We start from the raw sequence: 16,317 nt of genomic DNA, 5'->3' as shown, positions 1-16,317 counted from the left end.
AAATTGAGACCTGATACTAGTGTGTTTGATAGGGGTGTGGTTCCGTAGATAACAAAATACTTCTTTCTAGTGATGACTACTTGTAAAATAAATTTAATGTGTACTTATATCGACTTTTATGCACAACATGCATAAAGAAAACATAAATTGATTTCGCGTTCTGTTTATACAGAGGAGCTGGCTATGGTCGTCTTTTAGCAGTCATTGAGAATTTTCCTCTGTAATTCTTTGCAGAGCATTAATGCATCCATGATCACTTGTGTCACTTCCATGATAGAATCTTCCTTCACTAACGAATCAGAAAGATCATTTCTATTGTCTTGGAATGGCTCAAAATTTTCAATGTGAACTTTTTTGGTTGTGCGTCACCGACGTCGGTATCTTCGTTGGTTTTGCCCTCCTTTGTCACTCCTAAAAGCTTTTGCCTCTTACAGTGTGAACCTCTTACAGTGAGTTCTGAACTGTGTGAGTTTAACAACTTTTCTTCGGGAAAGAACTCTGGAACCAATCGCATAAAATGTCTCGAATTACCCAAGCTCGATTATTAGCACGCCAAAATGCAGTTGATTAAGCGTAATCTGCAATCTTTAGGAGTTTGGATTTTGAAAGAGAGGAAAATTTTATATTGTTTGCATTGCCACATCCGCGTAAAACCGAAACTTAGCCACATAAAATAAAAGTGTCAATTCTTAGACTACGTATAATCGAAACCGCAAAATAAGCCCACGTAAAACACGAGGGTCTACTGTATTTTCTTTCTGGAATTAAAATATAATTACTCCTGGGTAGCGAGCGGGACCTGGCCATGATAAAATTCAGACCACTGCCTAAACGATATTTCACCCCCGTCCCCTAAATCAAAGTCTCGACTTCTTGTTAGTTAGCTCAATTTTTCATTAATTTATTTACATTTTACTGACAATGATTGAAATTTAAAAGCAATAAGCACTTATAGTTAGAGCAAACCAAACCTTGCGAAGTCTATGCGGATCTTAATCACAGCATGAAGACGCTGTCAGGCTTGAGATTTGGTGATTAGGATCCAGGCCCCATGGGCGTTTTAGGCTCCCCGAGGCCAAAATCGAAAGCCACAAAAAATCCCTGTTAAGCTTTTTTTATTCCGATATTTTTGTTCCATATTTCCATAGGCTAAAATGTTTACTTGATTTAATAAATGCTACACAAATTACTATCTGAATAATCTACGCAGAAAATTTGATAAGAAATATGTTTTGTTTTCTGCCGCTTTAGCATTCTGCCTTTCAACGGCACGAAATTAATGGTCAATTGTAAAGAGGCAATTTGTAGGTAAACGATTATTGTCCCTAACACAGAATCGCAATAACTGGCTGAACCGCCGAGAGATGGCGCCACCAGTCAGATCCACTTCCCAGTTTCACGCTAGGCTGAGAGGGAAGGAAATTTTCTCCATACCCAGTAGTGAATTTACCATTCGTAAATATCGTAGTTGCGAGGGCCGTGCATGAAATAACATCACCGAAAGGGGTCAAAACTTCACATGAAAAAATATTTACGTTGGACAAAGGGGCTCCCAAAAATGCATTCAGAGAGCCCCCAAACGAGTAAATCTCGCTGTACCTATGATAACTAGCTTAGCAACTGACCAAAGGACTTTCTGGCCCGTGTACTCAGTAGATCCTTATGACCTCAGGTATCGAAGCCCGGGACCCTCTGATCCAGATTCCTGTGTCCTAACCAATAAGCTACACTTTGTAAGTATTTTACATTACTTCATAATCTAGGATGAGTACAAAACGGGAGTGTGAAAGCATGAATATAAAAAATAATTTAGCTAATTATTTAGAAAATGCAGCGAAAAAGATATTTAGGCTTCTTCATGGCATATCGCATTAAATTTCAAGTGGAATTACGACCCTTTAACCTTGCAGAAAGGGGTAAAAAACAGTCGAATTCGAGTCACTATAACTCTAAAAGAATACATTTGAGATACTCATCTTTCTTTTCTATAGCTGGGGCAAACCTAACCTGGAGCAATGCTGCGTTTAGGATCTGCGTAGCCTTCGCAATACTGCCAGGTTAGGTTTGCCCTAACTACAGACAAATGCATGTTCCTTCTTTTACTGCACGTATTTTTTTAAACCCAAATATTGGTAAGTGTTTATTTAAGTGATTAATTAATATGAACAAAACTTTTTAATAAAAATTGCATTAGTCACTTTGCGCACATGATTACAGAAAATTTTTTAGTCATGCCAGAATATTTTTGTTATTTAAACAATTCAAACTAATAGTTTAATCAACTGTGAACAGGTTCTTTTTACATTTATGCGTAATTTCTATTTTGTATGATAATTTAGATTTAACTGTCAAAAAATGATCAACATTTCACCATTTTTATACCCTACATAATTGTTTAGGAAAGAAATTGTGCAGAAATTGTGTGGTTCACTTTGTAAAGCAAAGCATTATACATGTTCATTAAAGATTTCATGCTAAATATTTCTTAGTTTTTAAGTTATTATGCACGTAATATTGAAATAAAAACACTTACGTTTCGAGAAAAACTGCTTTAAAATCATTTTTTGATACATTTTCTCCTATAGTTTTCTTGATTACAGGAACTTTTCAAAGCTGTTTGTTTTATTTATTTATTTATTTTTCAATAAATGGGATATTTTCAAGCTTAAAATTCGTATGTCCCCTTTAAAGGATCAACAAATACCCATCCTTTTGTTCAAACCCATCACTTGTTTCTGTATAATTATGTATAGTATATAAAGGAGGGAAAAAAAATATTCGAAAAAAAAATTAAGTCGAGTTAAGTAAGAAAAAAAAACTAAGATTTTGAAGGGAGAATTTTTCTTTCTCTCTCTCTCTGTTTTTTCACCCTTTCATATCGAAATTTGCGTTATACGAAAAGTCGTACAGGTGTTAAAAAATGAAGTACATTTTCCGATTTATAGCTAAAAAAAATGCTGAAGAAGCTCTTATCAAAATTTAAGAAACGTGACATTATCCAAATTTTACTGGTTATAGTATAACCGATTAATCATATTCACAGTAACATATTCGTATATACACTTCGTTTTCTGAGAATCAAGTTTTTATAGAGCCTTACCTCCATTTTCCCTATTAAAAAAAAATTGCAAACCAACTTTTTAATCGAGAACATACTTTTACTGACATCAATCTGTTTTACTTTCGCTCTTTGAGCTGCTTCACTTTTTTTTTTTTTTTTTTTTTCTGCCGGAGCAGAGGGTCTGTTGCATTTTTGTCAAGAAAGATATGTTTCCTGAGGCTGCATGCGAGCTAAACTTGTTCCTCGGGTCTAAACAAAAAATAAGTTTATCTCGAGTTTTTTAAGAACAGAAGTGAAGGTCAAGGTTTTGCGCTTGCTAGTGCCGGTTCTAACTGCAGTATCAGCGAAGCATAAGCACTTAAAACCTCGTTGGCCATCCGGAGTTTCTGGTAAGATAATTTGAGTTTGTGTCCGAAAAAGCTGTATGTATCCCTTGCTCTTTTCCACTAGAGCCCCTTGAATAGGACAGGCTGACTTATTCGACATTTTGGTTCCAAGACAAAATTGGATCCAACCTCGTTTCTAGTATTTTAATATGGGTTGGATGCTATGTCGTAAAACAATTGATGATAAGTTGAGTAAAATGTCACTTAAGGTGAATCTATAAAGATAACTTAGTTCATAAATTCAACAAAAATGTATCGGGAAATGTTTACTGTAATAAACCTCATTTTCACACCTTATTCGTTTTTAATTTGTATTAATTAAATCGTCATCATCTACAGAATAAAATAATCAAACATCAATCAGGCAACACGTCTAAAACTTGGACAACAGTTTTCTGCAAGGAGGCTTTTGTACAAATACTATTTTTTTCGCCCGACAAATTTGGAACCAAAATGTCGGATAAGTTAGTTCCCCTTATACAGGAGCCTTATCTCTCTCTCTTTTCCACTAGAGCCCCTTAAATAGCCCCTTATTTTCCACGAGTGGACTGACCGTGAAAAAATGTTTTTGATACGTAAATTCTCATCGAAATAAACGCTTACAAACAGACAGCGCCATATTTTTGTTCATAGCATGTAGTTACTGGGTTCTCTAAGGGACCATTGATGAAAAAACAATGGCAGTTTATGAACAATATGGAATTGATACATGAAGAAAGCAAAATTTTCATTAATTACTTGCAATAACTTACTTTTGCTTACAATACAGATTATAAATATGATAATTTGAACAAGTTGATTAATTCGAATTCATATTTATCTCCATATATCGACAGTAGCGTAACTATTGGGTCTAGCGCCCCTGGCAAAATGAAGAAACTGCGCCCCCCCCCCCCCGCCTTCCAGGGTCACCCACATGGGAAGTCACCGGAGTTCAATGTGACCTCTAAAAAACTTTTTTTTTTTTTTTGGAACATTTTGATTAGTTGATTCGACAAATAGGAGGCAGCATTGTAGTTTTTTTTTCTTTTTTTTTTTTGAATTTTTTCAATGATGCCCAATGTTCCTTCTCAGTAAATGTTATGTATGTGTCTCTAGCTCTTTTTCTTGCGAAGTTTTTTTTTTTCCCATTTTTAAAGCATTTTTCAAATTCTATAATAAAAAAAAATATAAAAAACTCTTAAAATTTTTTAAGAAATCAGTTGAAATATCGCCCCCCCCCCCTGGCTGCTGTGCCCCTGACGAGACCTACTCCTGCCAACCCCTAGTTACGCTACTGTATATAAAAAAAATGTAACGTCAAAGAAATTGTGAAAGGAAGTCTGTGGCGGGTCTGGGTCTAGGACACCCCATAGCACCTACAGCCTTGAAATTTGGTACAAAATTACTTCGAGCCCCGAAAGTTTGCACTTGGGGATTTTTATTTTAAATTTCGAATTAATTTTTTTATAATTAAGTTTTTTAATCTAAAATCTCACGTAAATTGCCTCTTAAAGGGATGAAAAATTTCCCATACCCCTTTGCATTCTATGCCGTTCGAAAGAGATTTTTTTTTTTTTTTTCTTCATCAAATAAAGCTTGTTTCAACTTTCTCAATTCATTAGAACAGCATATAACATTGTTTCTATTTTAACGGAAAATCCTAGGCTCAACTAAATTTAAACCCATAACTAAAGGGCAAAATATATTACTTGAAACTACGAATCTGAAAGCGCTTTTTCAAACGTACAAAACTGCCGTTTTGCATTGCTCAGGGGCCCCTCAGCACCTATAGCTCTGCAAGTTAGTTTAAAACCCGAGAAAGGAGTACTTTTGTCCCAAATGGAACTCGTAACGCGTTTATAATCTGATTCTTTCCCATTGACGATTTAAATCTTTGCGAATCAAATAAGATTGCGAAGCAACCTTGAGGAGTTGGTGAGCGTTGACGAGCAGAGGGCGGCTCCTTAAAAATTTCTTCTGAGCCATGAAATGTCATAAGTTTAAAAATAATTAGCCACAAAATTATCACAAAAAATAATAGCTAAACATTATAAACCTATTAAAAATATATTGAGCTTTCTTAAATATCATTATTCGGAAAATATTCCTTATCTTTTGAAAACTGATTTTTTCAGTTATATTTTTCAAAGAAAACTGCCAGCAGCAAACGAGAAAAACCAATAAGGCATTCTTCCTCACCGTCTTTGATTTTCATGAAACTTTCGGAAATCTTTTTTTTTTTTTTGACATCTTAAATTTATGAATAAATATTTTTTAAATCTATTATTCAAAATTGAGTAGTAATTATTTTTTAAACTGTGAAATAGCTTTTTTTTAAACTTAAAAAAAGTGTTTTAAAATATTATAACTCAATTTCTATGAGAGTTATGAATATGCTTTCATGCTCATTTTAAAGACAATTACATACACTTTTAAGTTAATTAAATACTTTTCTAAAAAAAAAATTGTTTTCCCAAAAATTAAAAAAAAAAGAATTTTTCAGACAATTTCTTTCAAACTTTTTTGGTGAAAAATCTATGATTTTTAATTTTAATGCATTTTACTGAATACATCTAAACAATTTCAGAGTGATGCCATGAAGGGATCAGCTGTTACAGCAAATGATATAAGAAAGTATTTTTGTAACTTTTGCTAACGTTGCTTTAAATTGTTGTAACTCACAGAGTTGTGCTCATTTTAAAGAAAACTGCATGCACTTTAAGTTGATATGGAACTTGAATACTTTTTCTCAAAGCATTTTCAAAGCAAAAAAGAATGTATTTTATTATAAGTATCGAAACATTTTCAGAGTGGGACCATGAAGCTTTTTGCTGTTGCAACAAATTATTCAAGGCACTTCATTGCGGTTTTTGCTAAAAAGTTTTAGTGACAGCTGATCCGTTCATGGTTCCACTCTGAGGTTTTTTTAATACATTCATTAAAAAACATGAAAAATCAAACATTTTTCCAAAATTTTCAAAAGAACTATCGGAGAAAATTTTGAATTTAAAAATTTCAGTGTTTTATTGTGATAAGAAATACTTATCGAAAATCGAAAAGTGTTTGTATTGCATATTTAATTAAAGTATTTGTAAATGTCCTTAGAATGAGCAATTAAACAACTCTGTAGCTTCCATAGAACTTAAGTTAAAATCAAGACCTGATTAACGCAAGGTTCCACGGGTTTGAGGATCTTGGCACCCTAATTTTAGGGGCACCAATTTTGCGTAAAATTGTTTCTTTCTTTGTTTCTCATTAGTTTTCATTGTTTTCATTTCTTTAGTAAAAGAAGTATAGTGATTACGAAAAATGTTTCACTCGCATCTCGGCCTAGATGTTCATTTTACTCCCCCACCCCCCTCCAAATGGTTGTTGAACAGTTTTTTTTTTTTTTTTTTTGTCCGATTGTCCGTGCATATCTACATAAGAACGAAGGGACAGCCGAAATATCCTTGTTGAGGAACCTTGAGTCAATTATCAGGAGTTTTCTCGTGGCGTCTGTATGCAAGTGCGAACCTTCGCATATAGGTTTGATATGGGGTCCTCTCTTTTGTGAACCTCTCCTTTTGGTTGCATTTGGATGTTCCAAACGGGATCTTTTACGCATTTTTGGGGTATAAGAGTCAAGTACTTTCTATAAATTCGAAGAACTGTCGTACATTGGCAACCACTTTGCGATAGATCGGCAAGCTTTTGTTTGCAAGGTTTTTGCCGCCAATTTGGCGATATATCGCCAACTTCGCAATAAAAATGAAATTTCGAAATGTGGGGCAGTTTGGCGATACTTTGCGAAATTCTCTTACAATCAGCGTTAAAACTGTCGATATTCGGAAAATTAATCTCTGCAAAAATCTTATGCGCATCGGTGTTCGACAAACTAATGCTGTACTTATTTTTAAAATCTTTCTGTTCACTTTAAGACACTATTATAATGTATTTAATTCTCCTTTTACTCTTACACGTTACATTTAGTTTCGGTTACTCTGAACTCAAATCTTAGATAATACGAAAAAGTTGCTTTTGTTTACATTGGCATTATTTACATTTACCTAACTTTTATAGGCGTAGAAAAATGTCGAAAAAGTTAGTTATTTAAGAAGTATTGCATCTAACGTGAGTATACGCCACCATATTTTTGAATTTGTCAAACCTCATTAAAATGAACTCAAAGGAATAGTAATTTGAATGTACAAGTTTAGTAGGTGCAATGAGAGTTTGATAGGTTTTCTAAAACTGGTTATAAATTTAAAGCAATACCGGCATGTTAAAAAGTACTTTTTTACGAATTTCAAAAATTAAGAGAAAATTTTCTGGAAGTTTAATGACAATATGAGATGGTCAGGTTGAGTGCCTTGTTGGTTTGACATGGAATGACCCTTCTAGTTTGCAACGACCAGCTTTCTTTTGAAAAATAAAGCTGGAAAAATCAGATTTCAAAAGATAGGAAAATGTCTTACATTTACTGTGTTTTAGATGTTCCAGCAGAAAAAGATATGTTGTGCACCACTGTTCCAGAGTTTATTCGCCATATTCCGAAATACCGACAGATTTTTTGCCAATAATTGTAGAATAAATCCGGGCTGCGGAGTCGGAGTAGGACTGATTTTGAAGTAAAAGAGTTTGAGTCAAAAACATTCAAATTTCAAGAGTCAGATTCTGATTTCCCCTCCGAGTCTACCATGACTGTGGAGTTGGACTGATTTTGAGGTAAAGGAGTCGGGGTCCGATTGATTTTGGGGCAAAAGACTCAGAGTCTGATTGATTTTGGCATAAATGAGTCGAGAGTTAAAGACTTTGAAATTCTAAGGGGCAAAGGAGTCGGAGTTGGCGTAGAAGGCTCTAAAATTTTGGAGTCGGGAATCGGAGCTAGAGTCGGTCCTTCTGACTCCGCAACTCTAGTATTTATAACCTTTTTTGATCAAAATTTTAAGTGCAGCTATTGAATGTGCGTAATAAATATCAATATAGTCCTTGCTTTTTTAATGATAAGCATAAATTGTGTATGCAAAATGTTCTTCGATAAATATTAAGAATTGAAACATAAAAATCCTAGGAAACAATATTTCTCTTCTCTGTTGTTTCGATGGCATGATTTTGAATTTATCGGAATGGTGGAAGTAAACATTATTCTTATCTATCTGTGAGCCTACCCCATGCACATTACTGATGTTTATCAGATTTCAATCATTTTATTTTTTTTTTATGTGTCAATAATACTAAAATATTTGCGGTAGCTTCCTAATTCCTTGAACTACCAAATGCTTATTTCTACGTAAAGTATAAATTACACTCCCAGAAGTACGAATATTTTGCAACTTGAGATTTTTTGTATTTCGTTTCCCAACGGACTCTCTTACAGATTAAAAGATAAGTGTAGCCGTGTTATTCTATAACTGGCGTCATTTCTAGGGAGCAGATCAATTTCAATGCCACTAACGATAAAAACTATTTAATCTAAATATTATTGTAAGAGATGTGAATAGTGGAGAAATATAGTTTACATTACATTTTGTTCAGTAATTTCATCACTCAAGATAAATGTATCTGTTATATTGTATTTCTCTTGGGTTAATATTCAGCAAACTACTGTAGGGCGAATCATTAAATGCAGTTCTACGGTTTTGAATCTAAACAGGTAATAGAGTATCATTTAAAAGTGCTACTGACCACCTGAATAAAGGTTTAAAAAAGCAAAAGAGTAATCTTGCTTTTTTCCCCCCTCTTGTTGGAATTTTAATTTATTTGAGTCATTAAGTAAGTATTCACCGAAAAAACTGTATGCAGTGGCGGATCCAGGGGGGGAGGGCTAAGGGGGTTATAGCAGCCTCCCCCCCACCCCGCATGAGGTCTGAACTTACATTAGATAAAATCAAAGTTTCAGAGATTTTTAGTACTGCAATCCTTTTGCGAATTTAAATATGCATTATATTTAATTAAACATCTGCACTATACATGTAGTGGCGTTACCGCCCTACAATAGGGCGGTAACTTACTGACTATACCTTGCCTTTTGCCTCGCCTTCAATATTCGAGTTGAACCGAACCATTGTTTCGGTCACCCGTCTGGTCAGTGCTGATTCTGTATTAGCTACCAGTTTGTTTGGCACTCTAGGCTTCCTTAAGAGGTTTTCCACCTCCAGCTCAGTCGCTCCTATGCCGGGCTGATGAGTGCTAATAAGCACGAAACTGCAGTCCTCGGCTGGAATTGACTGAGCTGGCGGTGTATTTCATGTACAGTGAAACCTGTGTAAGTTGACCCCTTGCGGTGCACTTACTTTAGTGGTCAACTTAAACAGGTGGTCAACTTGCAAAGGTTGATTTATATGATACGGGCTAATTCCGTGCCTGAAAAAGCGGTCAACTTATACAGGTGGTCAACTTCACAGGTTTTACTGTATTTCTGCTTAGCCCTGGCTGTAGGGTGGTAACTTACTGAATATATAAAATTGCTACTTATAAATAAAAACAGAAATTTACTAATCATATTTCTCTACCTCAGAGCCTGAAGGAAACAATTCAATAAAAGTTTCTGCTCGTGGAAAAATTTTTAAGACTGGGGAAAAATAGTGTAAATAAAAGCAATAGCTTGGCATGATTAATTTTTTAAGTCTATTATTGACCTGAGAATCATAAGTTTTTGTTTCCACAGGGGGGGACATCTCCCTAAGTATCATCCCCCTAAGAGCGAGACCCCTCAAAAAAAGATAAAAAATACCCCTCATAGTAACCCCCTCTGGAAATTTTAATGGCGCAATCTGCGCCGCCATTATCCCCCTGGATATTCCATGTACCAGCTAAGAAATTTATCAAAGAAAAGCCTTCCCTCCACGCCACTCTTTAATGTCACCAAAGACGACTTGAAACTACATTTGTAGGACATTAATTGCGAAACATTTCTGGAGAAAATATTCAAGTCTTTTCCAACTTGTCTGTCCCTTTTTCCCCTAACTTCCCTAAACATAATGTACAGTGTTTTTTTTCTCTCTCTCTGAAACCTCAATTTCAAATAATTTCTGACGGGAAACCTCTCCTTCTTTTCGTTTTTTTAAAGTACAATTGCGTTTTTTAAAGTTCAATGTTGAAGATTTTCAGCGAAAGAGAACCCTATTCGATTCGATTCGATTCAGAGTCACAACTGACTTCAACTGCATTTATGTCGAGGGCTGCATACTAAGTGCCTTGCCTCCATTATTTTTTATATACCGATAGATGGCAGCACCATCACCGGATCGAGCAGTTAATGAGAATTTAGAACTAGTCCAAGAGCTAATAGCTACCTGGTGCTAGCACCCCCAGAGGTATCGTTTCACTTGGAGGACATTGAGACCACGAGCATATTTAACGTCGCCCAGTCCCCTTTAATGACGACGGTGGGTCTTCGACCAGCAAGGATCGAACCCGAGGCCCTCTGGCCCCGAGTCCAATGCCTTACCGATCAGGCTACCACGGCCTAAAAGAGAACCCTACATGGAGTCTATAGTGACGGTCACCAAAACCTAGAAAAAAGTATAAAAAGAAAAAAAAAAGGTCAAATTAATTAAAAAGATTTTTACAGCAGGATCATGCGACGGGAGGAAGTGGGACGGAAACTCCTAAAAGAATTTTTAAGGTCCCACATCACTCGCTGAAAAATAAATAAATAAATAAATAAATAAAATGGGACGGATTTCTATGCGCGCTCTCCATGTACTATGTACTCCAAATGTTTCGTATCTTAGAAGCTGCGTGAAAAATGCTGTCCTGTCATTTAAATAGCATGGCGGCGTTTGTTTACATTTTAAAAGTTTCAGTCCTTTTCAATTGAACTTTGTATATTTTGGTATTTTATGGTCACTTTACATTTTAATCTTTAAGCAATTATCTTTTTGGTATTTCAATTTACTTTTTTTTCGAAATGCATGAATTTAATTTCTTTTTTCAGCAGTTTTCTACTTAATTCTTCATTGTAAAATCTAGTTTTTTGGAAAATAAATAATAACTATTGAATGTATTCCTGTTGTTTAAAATAAAACTAGAAGCAAATGTATTAAAATAAAATATACAGTAAAACTTTTCCTAAGCAATATACGACAGAAATTCCTTTTAATTACTGATTTTTCGTATGATTTACAATTAAGGTTTATATCTTGCCACTCTATGTTAAGTTACCATTTTCTTCTTTTTTAACTAAAATTCACTTTAATGAAGATAATATTAAGCATAAGTCTATAGGCAGTAGGGAAGTTATGAACATTCATTTATTTAAAACACGTTTTGATGTTTTAATCTAAAATGAGGTCACTTTTCTTTACATTGAAAAACTTTACAAATTTTTTGTACTCATTGATACATTGTTAAAAACTACTTCCTTGACAGAGTTCAGCATCAATTTATACACTTGAGTATTTCCGGGGTCATCTATTTATCAAATTTCGAGATAAGTTTGGCGAAGTTATTTTAGTCGGATTCTAATGTTATCAAGATAATGAGTGATGTGCTCCAGAATTTTTTGGGGCATCTTTGACCTAAATTTTAATAATTGCGATTATATTCCAGTAGCCTTGACTTTTTCTTTTCTTTCTTTTTTTTAAAGCTTTAACTTTTTTTATTTCATTCAGTGCCTTTTCTCATTTTCTGATGATGTGTTAAAGTGTTTTGAAGCATATTAAATTTTACCATTTCTTTTGCAGCTGAACGTTTTGTAGCAAAGGAAAAATGGCAGAAGATGAGAGCTTATTGCATATGAACAATTTGTACAGCAATGCCACATATGAAGCTCTTGGTCGAGACCTAGTAAATTGGTATTTCCAGCATCAAGTAGTCATATGGACTGTCGTAGCAATCACTCCAATCACTGTAAGTTATTTATTTAGTCATTATCATGTTAACTAATTTGTTCAATATTATATTTATTCCTTGTAATACAACCTTGTTTGAAAAAGCGGACATTTAAAAAAATTAATTAAAAATTAAACGTTTTGAAAATAAGAGATTTTTCTCTCTCCATGTTTTTTTTTTTTTTTTTTTTGTTCATTCCATCAATTTCAGTGACTAAAATTAGTACTTTTGACTGATTGACAGGGGCGGATTTGGAAGTGTGGAGGCCCCTAATCAGGGTTCAAAAAGATCATCATATTTCCGAAAATATCTGATACTTTTATATATATCCAAATATTTTGATATATATGTATATATCCAATATTTTCGATTAGCACTTTAATAGTAAATACATCCCCTGACCCGTGACAGTTAGGATATTTTGTAAAAATTTTATTGTGGGGGCACCGTCTGCCCTCCCCTAAATCCAGCCCTGCTGATTGAAACAGCCCTATTGCCTGTTTGGTGATATTTCGATAGTTGAAATTTTAACCCTAACTCCAGTGAATGAACCCTAAACACCAGTAGATAGCGTTCATTGTTGACCACTTTTTCGTTTCTTCATTCCCCTGAAATGACAGTCTTACCAGTAAAGCAGTTAAGTAACCAGATCCAGTTCAGCCTTGTCAAAATAAAGCATTTCCTTGCCTGTCAAACATTTCCAAAAAAAATATTATCAAATTATCCTGCGGTGGAGCGAGTTTCATTGCTGATGACACCAGGAGCGTTACTCGATCATTTGCTATTGTACATATGAGGATGCGGAATGCAAAATATGTCTCCCATACTCCACTTTATAGCAGGACTCTACCGTATTTAATAGTCCGTACCGTATTTGAGAGATGATTTTTCATTTTTAATGAATTAAATAATACCTTGATTTTCATATTAGTTTCTTTCTTTGTTCCAGATCACGCTTCTATTGCCATTTGTTATGTTAACATTAGTGTACATATCTGCACTCTATTTGAAAGCATATCGATATTATTATAAAATAAATGGTTATACCTTTACACCAAAGTGTTGGGAAGCTGCGAGAGCTATTTTGGCCTATGTATGGGATGCACATTCAAGGTTTTGGTATGGTAAGTTCTTTTTTCTTTCATATTTATATGAAATATTAATATAAAAATAAATTTCTTCAAGGTCCATTTCAATGTAACATGTATCAATAAGAAATTCTTTTTTCTTTCATATTAAAGTGAAATAAAAACATTCTCTTCAAGTCCATTTAAATTTTACATCCATCGATAATGCCATATTTTCCTCAACATTCCATGTGTCAATGAGAATATTCAGTATGGGTTATTCAATTCACTTTAGTTGATATTAAATATTCAGTATTTCTCTTAAAGCCATTTCTCAAAAAAGTCGTCATTTTGCTCTGCACCAGGAAGATCATATATTTTACTAAAAAGTAATAATCTTAATAAGCAATGAACAAAATTTTTGCTTAATGAATCAGACATACTTCTTAAACATTAAAATTTTGTAAATAATTATTAACAGTTTAATATTTTTAATGAGATATAGTTATTTTTAATGAAATATTTGCACTGTCATTTGCGGAACAATCTGTGGTATGGCCCTTTAACTCTTTTTTCCCACACCTTTTCGAAAACTCTATTAAAGGCTCTTTAGAATTTAAAACTATTCATCAAAACACATGAAAAGATTAACAGTATTAAAACTCAAAGTAATCCTTCAACTTTATAGTTCATCGCTTAACGTGTCAAGCAGCCAAGCTACCGTAACCCTGCCCTTTAGCAAGTAAAGCAGTTTTTTTCCTGCAATTTAAAATATTTCGCCAAATAAACAATACTATAATAAAAATGATATAAAGAAGAATCACAACTGAATAATAGGACAAGTCAAATTATTTACTTAGACAAGTAACTATCTTAAACTATAAGAACAAAAACAAATGTTGAAGAAATGAGGAAAACAAAACCCAATATAAAATTCCTACGAAATCAAATTATGTACCTGAATATCGTAAGATAAAAACGCTTTCAAAAATCAATTCTCTGACCCTAACAGTCCCACAGTAGCATAGCGTCTGAGCCGCACAGCATGGTTGCTCGCAGCTATTGACGCTGTCAGCCAGGGTCCTCTGGATCCTGTGGCGCCGACTCCATGGGGCCTGAGGGGGCCCGAGCCCCCTCAAAAATATTTTTGAGGGGCAGAGCCCCCCCCCCCAATAAATCAAGAAAAGTATTAGTTATATTATGTTTTCTAAACTCATAAATTTCTTTTATTTTCCTTCTTTGAAGATAGTTTACCTTGTAAAATACATTCAGTACTGAGCTAAAACAAATAATTATTACAGTAGTAAGCAGGTTAACTGAAAACAAGTAGTGTGAATAATGATGGTGTTATAGTGCTGCAAGCACACTTAGAATTTGTCTCAGTGTGCGAACTCACGGGTCAAATCTGTTGCCGGAGGGCAGCGCTGCGGCGAGCTCATCTAAGTGTTGCTGATCCGGAAAAAATGTATGAGGGTTTGATTTGCATATTAAATAGTATTAAATGGGAGGCGTGATAGTTTTGAATTCTTTTGAGAATCGTGTTTAAAAGAAAAACCTTCACAAAAGGATGATCCTTCGCTTCCTCAGAATCGACGTATACCAAAGAAGTATGAAAACTACGAAGCCAGCTCATCGCACGCTTTCAAAATCCCAAAGAAGTACTACAATGCACTTTACATTGAGATTTGAGAAATGGTGCAATCTTGCATTATTGGGCGGTTTACATCAACTGGACTCACACAGATCATTGCAGTTGAACAAGAGTGCCTGCTTTTATTAAACAGAGGTGAAATAAATTTTGAAAAATCAACTCGGTTTTCAAAAATAACCTAGACATTGACAGACTGCATTTTCACTTGAACTTTGTTAGCCGGTATAACTAATGAAAAAACAACTGGTCTTAAAAAAAAAGACATGGGTAAATTAAATTATTTTTTTACGAAAATACTGTGTGTGTTTCTATTTATTTTTTCCCTTTTTCAAAGCCAAAAAATTAGTGTCAGGCTTGTAGAGTTTTTGGGGTTCTAATGTTGATTATATGACTTTAAAACGCTTAAAAAAACTTTAAAACTCGCTATTTTTCATGCCAAATTTAGAAAATTTTCCCCGGTTTCCCCTCCCCTATTTTTTTAAAAAGTCAGCGCCTCTGGAGTGCCCTTTCATTCAAGTCAAGTGTCCTTCCTACCTCATAATATCAATGCCTAGCTACGGAACTGCACGGCTCCCCCATAAAATAGAACAAAAAAATCTCTAACTAAGACAAGTGATATGATTTAAAAGTTGAACCAGAAAATTTGTAAACCAATTTTTAAATTCTTTTACTTCGAAAACACCATGTTACATACTGTTTGTTTGCTAAAATTATACACACCAGAAAATATGGCGTTTTCAAGGCACAAAAATCTGACCTTTATTTGGGGTGGGGGGTCCTTCGAGGGATTATATAACCCCCTAAACCCCCGATGATGTCCGGCCCCCTCAATAATTTTTGCAAGTTGGCGCCCTGTCTGGATGAGTTTTCTTTCCCTGCCATCTATTAAAAATTCATAAAACTAGATTTACCCCTATATACATCTATTTGGAATTTATAGAACTAAACAATTAATTAAAAATTTAATATGCAATTGCCTAATATTTCGGTCAATCTCATTTTTTAAAAATATAGTCTATAGCTGTCTTCAATAAATCGACTATTCAACACTAAAAGAATTTTTCTACTCGAACCAGTAGTTCCTGAAATTAGCGTGTTCAAACAAACTCTTCAGCTTTATATTATTAGTATACATTTTATACAAAAATGTGTGATTACAACTATTCACTATTAAGTAATGTATTTTTCATGCACTCTTTAAATCCATTCACGGCATTGCTTGTTATTAGCCACATGCAACTTGTCCATCTCCCCCCCCCCCCACCGCATCCTGTACTTTAAAGGTAAAAGAAGTTGAACATGCTACATAAATTTAGGACTAATAGGTGAAAAAAAACTTCCAAAAATTGATGA

At 34.3% G+C, this 16,317-nt stretch overlaps 1 protein-coding gene across 1 annotated transcript in view; it reads left to right on the top strand.

The window, feature by feature from the left end:
- The window catches only part of LOC129226254 (transmembrane protein 68-like), a 67,852-nt gene that overhangs the window by 36,462 nt on the left and 15,073 nt on the right, over positions 1 to 16,317 (top strand). Inside the window, exons 2-3 of the mRNA XM_054860858.1 lie at positions 12,099 to 12,264; positions 13,196 to 13,370. Coding sequence (XP_054716833.1) covers positions 12,124 to 12,264; positions 13,196 to 13,370 — 316 coding nt within the window. The 5' untranslated portion in view covers positions 12,099 to 12,123. The remainder of the gene's footprint in view (positions 1 to 12,098; positions 12,265 to 13,195; positions 13,371 to 16,317) is intronic.

Source organism: Uloborus diversus, chromosome 1, assembly GCF_026930045.1.
Source record: "Uloborus diversus isolate 005 chromosome 1, Udiv.v.3.1, whole genome shotgun sequence".
Lineage (NCBI taxonomy): Eukaryota > Metazoa > Arthropoda > Arachnida > Araneae > Uloboridae > Uloborus > Uloborus diversus.
Note: the sequence above shows the minus strand (reverse complement) of the source record. Positions and strands in the feature narration are given on the sequence as shown.